Here is a 13,569-nt window from a genome sequence, read left to right as displayed (position 1 = left end):
GCAAATGGTCAAAGGCCAGTTTTAATTGTGCATTACATCACAATACCTAAGTACATAATGGGTTTCAGCCACACGTGTTTCAATACTCAATGGAGATCCTCTTATACAAAATGAGTAAATTGCAGTAGGCTAGGGTAATTGACTAGATTTTCTTTTATCAACAGAGATACTGAAATAAGTGCCCACATTTACACATTTGGGGGGAGGGGGATACAACTAATTACACCATCATAAATACCTGCTATACAGTAACTGCAACAATAATTGCATACACCATTGCTTAGAATGACAAAAGTCTTTATGGACCTACAGGCCACACACGACAGGTGTGATATGTCATTATTTGGACAATTTTTCGACAGGATAGAGCAGTCTGAAAATCGCATCAACGTATTCTCGGTCATGAAATCACGTGGCCAATTTCATCAACACAGGGAAGTTGCACTGCCACATTTACATACACAAATTTTGCTTTTTCCTCAGAACTCGCGAACACACAAGCAAACATTGTCCTTTATGTGTTGTCTTCTGCCTCATCATCTTTAGCAGACTTCAGATCGCGGGACAGTGGCTTAACACCGGCAGCTGATAGACGGTCATCCGAGTCGACAATTGACGGAGGAAGACTGACATCGGGAGGTGACAGGTGCTGTGGGGCCTTTATCTCAAAAGGAGCACCCGTGGCCTTCTCTGCTTCTACCGCAACATCTGTGTAGCTCCTCATGTGTTGGGGAGCCCCAGTTACACTGCTGATTCCCAACTCTGAGACAGATCTCAAATTAAAATCTCTTGTTACCATATCACTTGAGAATACAAGATTACTAGAGTTATCTGCTACCTTCCTTACTACTTCCTCTTCCATTTCTGGTGACTTTATACTCAAAATCTTGTTATCTTTTACAACAGATTCTCTGGACGGATCTTTCGGAACAGAGACATCCTCCACCACTGCAGGCTTTGCACTGTTTTCTGTCGCACTAAGTAATGTGGAAAAATTGTCCCTTTTGTTTGGAGCAATGTGAGGCAGATACATTGAAGACCCATTGTTTTCTGGCTGCTTTACACTGGCTTCTGCCAATACTGTGCCGCCTGACTGTTGAAGATGAGAGCTGGCTGCTTTCTCTGCAACGTCGCAGTTCCCTTCTTCAGCGGCTGCCTCCGTCTCCCGTTTCTCCCTAGCGTGTGCCTCTGCTACTTGCTCTTGTGGTGAGCCAGCTTCTTCTTGTGTCTGTTTTCCTGCACTGTCCTTTTTGCCTGATTTAACATTGCCCTTCAAGCGATCCAAAAGTACAGTGCCTGATGAAACTTCTGCAACACAAATTTAATGCCACACAATACAATACATCTGAAAGTTAAAGAGTCTCTTTAACAAAAGTGAACTAGTAATACATAACATAAAAAAACAGCTCTATTAATACAAATATAATGAAACAGCAAATTAGTTATTGTCTTACTACTTAGAAAGGAACCAGGGACGAGGGGGTAGGGGGTGGAGCAATGGTAATGCATTTAAATAGCATAAATATCATGAAGGTTAAGAGTTGTTCAAATGTTCTGCTTTATATCAAATATGGCAAATTTTCTTTGGAGTGTTAAGTTTTACACGAGTAAAGTGGAAGGCAAGTCATCATTTCTCATACATCATAAAATTCCAACACAATATCTGCATCATACATTTAGGTAACAGAAGTAATTGGATAGTAATATGCACTGTAGACATAGCGTTAGTAACCCATACACAAGGTATGAAAGGGCAGTGCACTGGCAGAGTTAGACGCATGGGGCATCCCATTTCAGAAATCGTTAAGGAATTCGAGGAGATACAAACAAAGTGTCAAGAGTGTGCCGAGAATACCAAATTTCGGGCATTAACTCTCACCACGGACAATGCAGTGACTGGCAGCCTTCACTTAATGACCGAGTTACGTACAGTTACGAGCACTAACAGACAAGCCACCTTGCATGAAATAATCACAAAAATCAACGTGGGATGTAAGATGAACATATTCATTAGGACAGTGCAGTGAAATCTGGCATTAATGGGCTATGGCAGCAGACAACCAACACATGTGCGTTTGCTAACAGCATGACATCACCTGCAATGCCTCTGCTGGGCTCGTGACCATACCAATTGACCCTAGATGACTGAAAAACTGTGGCCTGGTCAGATGAGTCCTGATTTCAGTTGGTAAGAGCTGAGGGAAGGGTTCAAGTGTGGTGCAGAACCCATGAAGCTATAGATCCGAGTTGTCAACAAGGCACTGTGCAATCTGGTGGTGGCTCCACAATGGAGTGGGCTGTGTTTACATGGAACGGACTGGGTCCTCTCGATGTTTGGCTACTTACAAACCATTTGCATCCATTCATCAACATCATGTAATTATGGATGACAATGCGCCATGTCCCCAGACCACAACTATTCATCACTTGTTTGAAGAACGTTCTCGACAATTTGAGTGAATGGTAAGGCCACCAAGATTGTGAAACATGAATCCCAGCAAACATTTATGGTAATTAATTGAGAGGTCAGTTCGTGCACATTATGCTGCAATGGCAACACTTTCACAATTGTGGATGGCTATTGAGGCAACATAGCTCAATATTTCTGCTACATTGAGATGCTGCGCTATGTCAGGCAAAAGCAGATTCAACAAGATATTAGGAGGTATCCCACAACTTTTGTCACCTCTGTGCTTATTATCTCCTATTTTCAACTGGTCTCATTCACAGGGTGTCAGTTAAGCAAATACAAAACATCAATGATAGTGCTATGTAGATGTACGATATGCACCCCAAAAATACAATACAATACTGTTTTGCAAGAAGTAAGTATGTTCATCAATTCAGACAGGACCGAACTAATGCTGGAAACACACACTGCCTCAGTATGTGGAGGCAATTGTGCTTTCAACCACAGTTGCAATCCACATAAAAATGCTCAAAGTGTGGTTTCACTATGCGTCCAGATTTTAAAGATGTTATCAGTGGGTGGAGACCAAACCATTAACATTAGTAGTGTGGAAACAGTTAAACTAGGTTCAAACATGCATTCCCAATATCTTTAACAATTGCCATAAATCAAGCTACTCGTCCAGAATATGAGTGAGGCTGATGAAGATGTTACAGTAGTATGCCATGAATTTGGGAATGTAGCCTAAGCAAAATGACACATGAGGAATTTGATAAGGTAATATAAATGTGAAACAGATCAATAATTAGGCATCTGGGGATGGCAGCATGTTTCCGAAACATGCAGGTGATGACATAATTAGTAAATACTGACTGATATGGTAGACTCTTTTCATTAATCTTTACCATGTGACTATTAAATACAAAACATTATCAAATGAAACAAAAACTTCAGTCAGTCTACAAATTCTTCCTTTTGTATCACATTGCCAGTTTTCTGTTGCTGGTCTTAATCCTTACTAGTTCATCTTCAAAGAGTTACAGTATTTACGTGTGGAATACACTTCACACAATGTGGCACTGTGGACAGAAACATTGCTGTGTGGATAGAAATCACATCTGTGCTGCACTGGACGTGGTTTTAACAAGCACATACCATTATAATCATCATCCTAAACACTGAAATACAGGTAAAGTAGGCTCAAGCTTACCAATTTGTATTTTCTAGAACTCATGGCAAGCAGGTTACTAATTTTCTTCTAAGAAATTATTTGCAAAATGACGTACATGTCATTTGACATAGCACATTACCCAAAGCGAGCTTTTATGGCTCCACAATACAAAGCTAGTTACTCTAAAGTAGATACCCTAAAATATCCAAAATACCAGCTGAAATTGAAATGCTGCTTTTTGTTCACTGATCGTACAAACGTGGGGGAAGGAGCGTCTATTTTCGTCAAAATTCACAGCTATTTATTTGTTTCTAAATGATTAGACACACAAATTTGAAAGATTGTCATGCTAAATGAGTGAAGACAAAGGCTTAGTTCTTTGAAATTAGCAGTTTAAAAAGTGCTGAGTGGGAACTTGTTGCCTGAAATGTTTGCTCTGCAACAACTTCAACATCTTTTTGTCCCAAAACGGCCTTTGTTTTTTCATCTGGCTGTGTTTAAGCTTTCAAAAATGATTGTTCTTTTAAAAAGCAGCACCATTTTCCTGGCAGTGAATTGAATGCATCTCTGATTTAAGGTGTTTCTGAACAATATTTGTTATATCCCGCTCAATTCAATGATTACAAAATCTGCAAACTATTAATTTCAACATTTCATTGTCATTCATAGACATGTGACTCGTGCTTGACCATGCTACAGACAGGAACTGACTGCATGGTAACTCTATTTTGATGTTATGGGAAGAACTTAGGCACAGTGAAAAAATGTTACAGATTCTGTTTTCCAATCACCATGGTGCAGAGAGTGGGCACTATAAGCTATAGTGGCAGATGGCTGAGAGTGTAAGCAAACTTGAATTTTGACTGACACACGGAAGATAAGCAGTGCAGGGAAACAAGTCACAAGGATTGCCGATCTCTTCTGGTGTTGTAATGGTTGTAAATTTGTGACGGATTGGGATTAATCGCTTAACTTATTTCAAAATAAGAACAGAAAACAGCATGCAATGCCCAACATAAAGCATTCGGGAACAGCGGCTGCACAACTGCTACTAGAGGTTAGCAGATTATTGTTGAACAATGTAGTTCAAGCCCAACCTTTAGTGGTATTCGATCCAACTGCAGTTCAAAACATACACCACATATTTTGCCACATAAAAAGTGTTCCCATTGTAACATCTTTTGAGTTTTAGCTAAAGACAAACATACGTGTTTTTTGTAAGCGGCATACTATGTTGCATTATGCAGTCTGTATCTTAAATAGACCATTCAACCGGCATGGCAGAAGCATTGCACCAGATCACTGAGTACATTAAGATGTTGTTGCATTTGTACACTTTTTTTTTTTATACAAACTGTTTATAATGCACATTATCTTTCCAAATTGGGCTTCGCCACATGATGTACAATACCAGAACTGGAAACTGGTTAAATTTTCGATATTTATATGCAGAAAATAAAGCCATTTCAAACTATATCTAATAAAATAGTTCATCTGGATACAATTTGTTGTGAAATAGTGAGTATTACATAATTTCACGTTTTCGCATTTTGAGGCAAGCTCTCTTACTGAGTCCCCCTTGGAATCTTTCCAAATTTAATACTTTCCTTCTGATAATATTTGTTTCTGGGTCTTATGTTTTAATGTTGCGTTATTTCTAAATATTTTTCAGGATCTTGTTAATTTATTTTCTCCCCGAGATACTGGAAGAACTCTTCTGTCAGCCTAATGTCATTCACACTGCATAAAATATCCAAAAAATATCAGTGTAGAAAATGACAGATTGCTACTTACCATGAACAAGACATGTTAAGTTGCAGAATGGCACAATTTAAAAACACTTGCACAACTTTTGGCAACAGCCTTCATCACCAAAAGAGAAACCATTCATACATACAAGCAACCACACTTCGCATACACATGACTGCTAACTCTGGAAGCTTGAGCCAGAATGCAAATATTACGTGTGATGCAAGCAACAATCTGGAGGGGTTGGGACGGGGAAGGGTAGTGGTGTGTGTGTGTGTGTGTGTGTGTGTGTGTGTGTGTGTGTGTGTGTGTGTGTGTGTGTGTGTGAGTGTGTGTGTGGAGTGGGGGGGCTGTGTGGCAGTGACTTCATCCCCTCTGTCCTATCTTCTCCTCACCACCCTCTTCGTTTGCCGCCCTCTGTCAATGCACACTCACCCGCCTTTCCCTGCTCCTCTCCTTTTTTTCCCCATCTCCCTGCACCACAACCTCATGAAACTGCATGTGCTAGCATTATAGCCCTCACAAAAAGAGAGCAAAAGTGGATTCCAGAAGTTACAGATAGGGGGAGATTGAACAATGAACAATTTAAAAGGAGCTCTACAAACAACTGAATCTTACGGTCCCACTACAACCATTCATAGCTTATCTGCACACCGTGGCAACACACCATAGGGGAAAAAACTACAACCTAACAATTTTACAATATTCCAATGCACCTGGGAGAAGCATCATAAAATGAAGGCTGCCTGGTGCCACTACGATGAGGAAAGTGCTGTCACTTTTCACTGGGAGTGGTCCTGCAATCAGCTGACTGGTAAACATTGGTAATGCATGACACAAATGCATTCAGAGGTGCTATGTAAATTTATCTCTCACCTGCACCACACAGTTATTTAATTTAGAGGAGTATCTGAAGTTTCAGGCAGAGGTGCTATGTACAATTTATCTCTTACCTGCACCACGCAGTTATTTAATTTAGAGGAGTATCTGAAGTTTCAGGCAGTCCTCCTTCAGAAGTGCTCTATCCAAAAGCTGAAATATTTCTAGCATTCTCTTTCACTGTGCCTGTATGTGGTGAGTAGCACCCTACCCTTTCTGTATTATTGTTATTCCATCCTGTACTTTCCGGTTTTTACTTAAGGAGTCAAAATTTTAAAGCTTTTTTTTGAGAGCAGAAAGTTAAGAATATATTAAAAAGTTAAGAACGCAAAATTTCCTCATGGTTAAGAGCCATGGAACTGGAACACTCAAACCTTATGTGTGAACTACTGAGTGGGTTTAATTATTAGCTGACAGCTATAACCTGCTCACCTGCTGCATTCTTCTGGACGCCGCTATCGGCAGGCACAGGTCGCACCCCCTTCCTGCTGTACACAATGTCTGCCAAAGACGGCACCTGCACTCCCCCTGGATGCGCACTTGGAATCTGGAGTGACTTCTCCTCCTCGTTACGTTTCGCTGCTCCAGCGCTTCCCTGTTTCTGTCCTTCACCCTGTGCCTTTGCCACAACTACTTTCGATTTAGTCTCTAGACTTTTTTGATTTGCTGTGTTTTGATTGACAGCTCCTGCCTGTGCAATTCCACTTTCTGCTGCTATCTGTTTTGATGCATTTATAGCACTGGCTTGCGAGGGCTTAACAACATTGAGAGCCTGCTGGTTTGGGCTTTTCACTGATTCTGCTGGCAGTGGGTTTGCTATGGATTGTGCAGCTTTATTGTTTAATTCTACTTCATGCAAAGTACGTTTCACACCAACATCTACAGGTTTCACCATATTTGACTGAGCATTAGATTCCTTAATTGTTTCATCTGCAGATAGCTTACTCTTTTTACTTAGTTTTTCAGTAATATTCTTGGTTTGATCTTTTGGAGAGTTACCTTCGCCCTGCAAGAGAAAGTACAATCAGATATTAGCCATAAACTACATCAAAAGTAAATTCTTTTGAGAAAACTACAAAATTATCAGACATAATCGTTGACTAGTATTTACCATCAGGAGGCAATATTTCAGTATTTCCAATAGGCACAAACACAAAGTCTTTAAAAAGCAGAGAGAGAGAGAGAGAGAGAGAGGGAGAGAGAGAGAGAGAGAGAGAGAGAGAGAGAGAGAAGGTTCTAACACACATACCTTAAGAGCTATATTCATCTTTACTACTATGAAACCAGTACACATAGCTCTTACAGAAAGCACTTTAGAGCTCATGTTTATGTTTACTGTTTTTTTCCCCCTTGTTTTGGTTCATACTACCACCTATCAAAAAATAGAAAGCAAACAGCTTGCTGCAAAAGAGGTGTGTTTCACAGCAACAAAGATAAACAAATGCTCATAGCTCTTTTAGAGCCCATGTTTACTGAACATTTTTTTCTTGTTCTGGTCCATACTACCAAGTCACAAAATGTGGAATACTTTCTTTTAACACCCTGTATAAATGTATGACACTGTCCTAGCTTTGGATCTGTATTTCGGCACTTTACCACTGGTCCACACAAATTACCACTATACTGATTTACAGTAGTGTTTATAATAACTGTACCCATTTAAATTGGAAATAGATTCACTAGTCTGAAAAAAATCTGCTGCGTCCTCATTTCTAGTAGAGAGCGACTGTTTTATCTCTCGCTGGTAGCTTAATATGTAGTTGACTGCACAGGTGATTTCTTTAAAACATTGGTAGCTATGCCTGTAACAGGTGAGGCTTGTTTACAGTGAACTTCTACTATCCATACAGCTTTACAGCAAACACTGCTATTTGCCATGTAGCTAATACAAATCTTTGCATTTAGCTGATAATATAATTTGTAAAAGGAATTCCTAATGAGGTAAGTTTTTTATTTCCTTCTGAATCAGTAGACGTTAACAATTTCTTGTTGTGTGTTAGACAGGAACCTAATTAGTACCTTTGCACTAGAGTAGAGAAGTCCACTCAGAAAATTAAACAGTCACAAGTCTGGTTTTATTATCAATAAAAAAATCCATCAACAAGCAATATTTAGGAAACACAACATCTTTAAAGAAGTTTCTGCACGATTTTCAGTTAGCTAATTTACAAAACATTCTTAATATTTGCTTCTACTGAATTGGCACTTTGTTTTAGATACACTGCCCCAAAAGATAATTTCATCAGGCAACAGGGAGCCTATACCTTCATATTTGGGTCAACTTCTAACAGCAAAACAGGCTGAAATGAACTTCTTGATTAGTTTATTTGTGTTGATTCTATTTTAACTTCTTCTCCAGCTGGACCGCAGGTATTTGTAGGCACAGTGGCTCCTTTAGTCTATGATCATTAACATTTACTTCCCAAGCTCGCACAACGTTTTTGCTTCTTTGAAGTTGCTCGTCTTTGTGAGATTTAGACTTAAAGTGTTTCCTGTGATGCAATTATAAGCTTATTCAGCCATCCCCTGAGATGTGTCTGGTGAGGGCGAGTTTGGAACCTTGATTAGTATGCTTGTGTCATCAGAAAACTTAACAGTTTTTGAACTGTCATTTAAAGTCACTGGAAAAGTAAGTTAAGAACAAGACTAGACCCAATACTGATACTTGAGAGACCCTAAATGCTACACACCACCATTCTTAGAATGATAATTACATTCCTGTGATACAAATACTATCTATCAAGGTGGTTTTGAATATGAAGGTAAGACCCAATTCATGCATGAGCATGTCATTTATGCCATAAAACTTTAGTCTGACAAGTAGAATTTTGTGATCCAAACAATCAAAGTCTTTGCCAAGGACAGAGAATATTTCAACAGGACTTTTTTTTCTCATTTAGTTCTACCACAACTTTATTTGTGGGGTCTAGTATGACCTTCTCTGCAAAGAAACTCCGTGTTCACTTATCGCCATATCCATCATTTTCGCATCCCTGTAGGGATCAAAAATGGGACTGAAATACAGTGCAACAATACCAGAACACAGATTTCAGAATTTCAGGCATCATCATATTATGAATCTTGTACAATCAATGAGTGACTCAACACACAATTTCAACCTGTTAACTGATATTGCTTATGATCAAATGAATAAATAAAATTCTTCTTTCAAACTCACCGAATGATGATTACATAATCAGCTTTAGATTGAAATTTCCTGGCAGATTAAAACAGTGTGCAGCACTTGGATTCATACCCATACCTTGTCTTTTTCAAATAATGCTGAGCTATCAATCAGCAGCATAATATCCCACACTCAAACTTTAAATATGCCTATTTCTCTTCCCAAGCTTCTCAGAAATTCTTCTGTATAGCTAATGGAACTAACACTCCTGGAAGAAATGAGAGCACAGAGAAACAGTTTAGCTACAGCCTAAGGGGTTATTTCTAGAATGAATCTTTATCCTGCAATTGACTCTACCATGAAAATTCAAAACTGTGCACTCAGAGCTGGGTTAAAAGTTTGTTCTGGATGCCTTTAGGTTAATTCTGATTAATACCTCCAATGTAGCACCTAGGGTTTGTGACATCAATATGAGATGTGCCAACAAAGTTACGAGACAGTGCACCTCCTACTGCACACTCATAGAATGAAGTTGGAATTGGAATGCAGTTCACCTTGATACCACCAGAACTGCATCACACTCTAGCATTGTCATCTTGGCTGACTTAAAAGTCAAGCAGGACATTGTAACCTCAAATTCCTTGAGCAATTAAGAAATAACAACTAACAATTTTTTTAATGTTAATGAAGGTGCTTTTTAACGGTAGAAACAGAATGAGAGTTTCACTCTGCAGTGGAGTGTGCACTGATATGAAACTTCCTAGCAGATTAAAACTGTGTGCCAGACTGAGACTCGAACTCGGGACCTTTGCCTTTTGCGGACAAGTTCTCTACCACCTGAGCTACCCAAGCATGACTCACGCCCTGTCCTCACAGCTTTACTTCCACCAGTACCTCGTCTCCTACTTTCCAAACTTCACAGAAGCTTTCCTGCGAACATTTCTGGAAACATCCCCCAGGCTGTGGCTAAGCCATGTCTCCGCAATATCCTTTCTTCTAGGAGTGCTAGTTCTGCAAGGTTCGCAGGTGAGCTTCTGTGAAGTTTGGAAAGTAGGAGACAAGGTACTGGCGGAAATAAAGCTGTGAGTATGGGTCGTGAGTCGTGCTTGGGTAGCTCAGGCTTGCACGCGAAAGGCAAAGGTCCCAAGTTCGAGTCTCGGTCTGGCACACAGTTTTAATCCTCCAGGAAGTTTCATATCAGCGCACACTCTGCTGCAGAGTGAAAATCTCATTCTGCATATGAGGTGTGATCAAAAAGTAGAGGTAATTTTTAATTTTGCAGGCTTTATACAACTGATTTTCATTTTTTTGTTTATGATAGTACACATGTTCCTGATTTAAGTTTGCATTTTCAGCTGTTTTGAATGTTTAGTTTATTGTTAACAGTAGAAAGGGTTATACATGTTTTCAACTGCTCAGCAAATTTTTACTTTCGAAAAAGGTGGACCGAAGAATTTGCATTAAATTTTGCTTGAAAAATGGAATAAAGTGCAGAATAGCATTCGAAATAGACTGTGGCTTTTGGCAAATCTACTATGAGTAAGACAAGAGTTTATGAGTGGTATTAATGTTTTAAGGACGGTTACAATGACACTGAAGACGACGACCACCCTGAACACCCTAGCACATAAATTACTGATGACAATGTGGAAAAAGTAAAGAAAATAGCTCTGGAAAATGACTGAATGAACATCAGAGAGGTTTCTGACTATGTCAGGATATCCTCTGGCTCATGTCAAGCAATTTTTTTCGCATGAAACATGTAGCATCAAAGTTTGATCTGAAAATGTTGAATTTTGAGCAAAAACGACATGGAATAGGCATCATTCAGAAATTGCTAAATGAAGATGACAAAATCAAGAACTCCTTTAGAAGGTTATAAGAGGTTACAAAACATGGTTATACAGGTATGACATTGAAACCAAGGCCCAATCATCCCAATGAAAACTGCTGAAGAGCCAAGACTAAAAAAATAAAAAATTGACAAGTTGGATCACATGTGAAGGTTCTTCCCACTGTTTTCTTCAATTATAAATGGATAGTGCATCATGAGTCCCCTGCCTTATGGTCATACAGCCAATAAGTAATAGTACCTGAAAGTTATGTGCCGTTTGCATGAAGCAGTCAGAAGAAAACTACTAAAATTGTGCCAAAACAACTCATTGAAATTTCATCACATAAACGCTCCTGCTCACACATCAATGCTCATTCATGATTTCTTGGCAAAAAACAAAACTGTTATGTTGCCTCAGCCCCCACATTCACTGGACACGCCCCCCCCCCCCCCCCCCTCTGTGACTTCTTTCTATTCCCAAAACAATACAACCATGAAAGGACATCGTTTTGCCACCACTGATGAGATAAATACAGAATCGCTGAAGGAGCTGAACACCTTAATGAAAAGTGAGTTCCACAAGTGCTTCCAAGATTAGAAAAAGTACTGGCACAAGTGTATTATAACTGAGAGGTTTATTTTGAAGGGGACAAAACTGATGTGATGCATAAATAAAGATTATGTAAGAGAAACAAAAATTCCGCTTACTTTTTCATCACACTTCACATGCAATAGTGTACAGATAGGAAAGAGAATATGTTGAAGGGGAAAAGAGTTAATTGTTACTTTGCTGGCAATAAATCACGCATCTGACACCAGTGTTGCTACTTGATCGGCATGCCCCACACACAGCAAACACCACTGGTACACACCGCGGCTTGCAGCTTCTCATGCTGCTGCTTCATCTCGTGTAGGATGTGCTTCTGCTCACGCAGCAGCTGCTCTTGTTCCTGCTTGTGGCGAGCCAATGTCTCCAGCAGCTCCGCCTCCTTCCGCTCCTTCTCCGAGTCAGCCTGCCTCTGCGCCTCCGCCAGCTCGCTGTCCTCCTTGCGGATGGCGTCCTCCGCCACTCGCTGCCGCTGTGGACTTTCCTCATGTTTATCCTGCACCTTGACTGCAGCTTCTGCCCGCACCTGCCCCTGTCCTGGGTCTCCAGCTACCGCTACTGCTTCTGCCTATAAATTGAAATTTGTTAACAAAAATGATTTACAATGAGAATCAACTACCAGCTCTTCAGAGCTAAGAAATGCCAAGACTTTACTACCTAGACTTTATGTTAATTTTTAAATGAAGACCACTGTGGAGAAATGGGCATAAGTCCAGGCAAATAAATTTTGCACTAGGTCTATTTCCAAGAAATTTGTCACAGAAATTAATACATCAATAACCTACTTTTAGTTTCGATAGTACACAGATATGTGAGTAATTGTACATCCTTTAGTTGTTATCTGAGCATTTTTATAATAAATATGAATCACGGTGGAAACTAGCTGAAATGATCCTATTCAGGAGCCAAAGAGGTAAAATCAAACTACATGAACAAAAACACATTTTCTTCATGATAGGGTATTAAATACCTATAAAAATATGAAAATAATTTATTTTCTTGCTTACCACAAATCGCTTAAAATTATTTTGTATTTTGAAAGTCTGGATGAGCTAAGTGTAGAGATGGTGAGGGCAGCAGGAAAGGTGGGGATACAATGGCTATATCGAGTAACGAAAATTGTGTGGAGAGAGATGATGATCGCACGAGACTGGAATAAGGGAATAATTGTCCTGATCTTCAAGAAGGGAAATAGAAAAGAGTGAAAGAACTATCGGGGGATAACATTGATGAGTCACTGTGCAAAGATTTTTGAGAAAATTTTGGAAGCACGAATTCGGACAAAATTAGGAGGGATGAGAGAAGTGCAACATGGCTTCAGAACAGGAAGGTCCAAGGTGGATCTAATTTTTGCTGTAAGACAACTGCACGAACAGCCCTATGAATATGGAATAGAGCTACTAATGACCTTCCTCGACATCAAAAAAGCATATGATAGTATACGTAGGATCAAAGTGTGGAGAGCCCTGGAGAACAGAGAAGTAGCAAAATAGATTATTTGGAGGATAAGGAAATGTACTACAGAAGTGTGAGCCATGTGAAAATGGGAGGACAGAGATCAGCTTAGATTGAACAGAAGAATGGTTGCAGCAGGGAAGTGCATTTTCACCATTACTCTTCATTGTAGTGATGGATGCTATAATGAGTACAGTAGCACAAGTAACTGGTGAAAGGAAGATGAAAGCTATGGTGTTTGCAGATGATCTGATGATTTGGGGGAATATGGAGGAGGAAGTACAAGAGCAGTTGGACATATAGGAATGAACAGTACAAGAATAACGGATGCAACAAGAAT

The 13,569-nt window shown here is 39.6% G+C and overlaps 1 protein-coding gene across 1 annotated transcript in view; it reads right to left on the bottom strand.

The window, feature by feature from the left end:
* Positions 1 to 514: 514 nt before the first annotated feature.
* LOC126176322 (putative sodium-coupled neutral amino acid transporter 10) overlaps positions 515 to 13,569 on the bottom strand; it is an 81,451-nt gene continuing 68,396 nt past the window's right edge. Inside the window, exons 11-13 of the mRNA XM_049923472.1 lie at positions 12,193 to 12,342; positions 6,642 to 7,215; positions 515 to 1,308 (exon numbers count right to left, since the gene is read on the bottom strand). Coding sequence (XP_049779429.1) covers positions 515 to 1,308; positions 6,642 to 7,215; positions 12,193 to 12,342 — 1,518 coding nt within the window. The remainder of the gene's footprint in view (positions 1,309 to 6,641; positions 7,216 to 12,192; positions 12,343 to 13,569) is intronic.

The sequence above is a fragment of the Schistocerca cancellata genome, chromosome 3 (genome assembly GCF_023864275.1).
Source record: "Schistocerca cancellata isolate TAMUIC-IGC-003103 chromosome 3, iqSchCanc2.1, whole genome shotgun sequence".
Classification (NCBI taxonomy): domain Eukaryota; kingdom Metazoa; phylum Arthropoda; class Insecta; order Orthoptera; family Acrididae; genus Schistocerca; species Schistocerca cancellata.
This window is presented reverse-complemented; position numbering and strand designations above follow the sequence as displayed.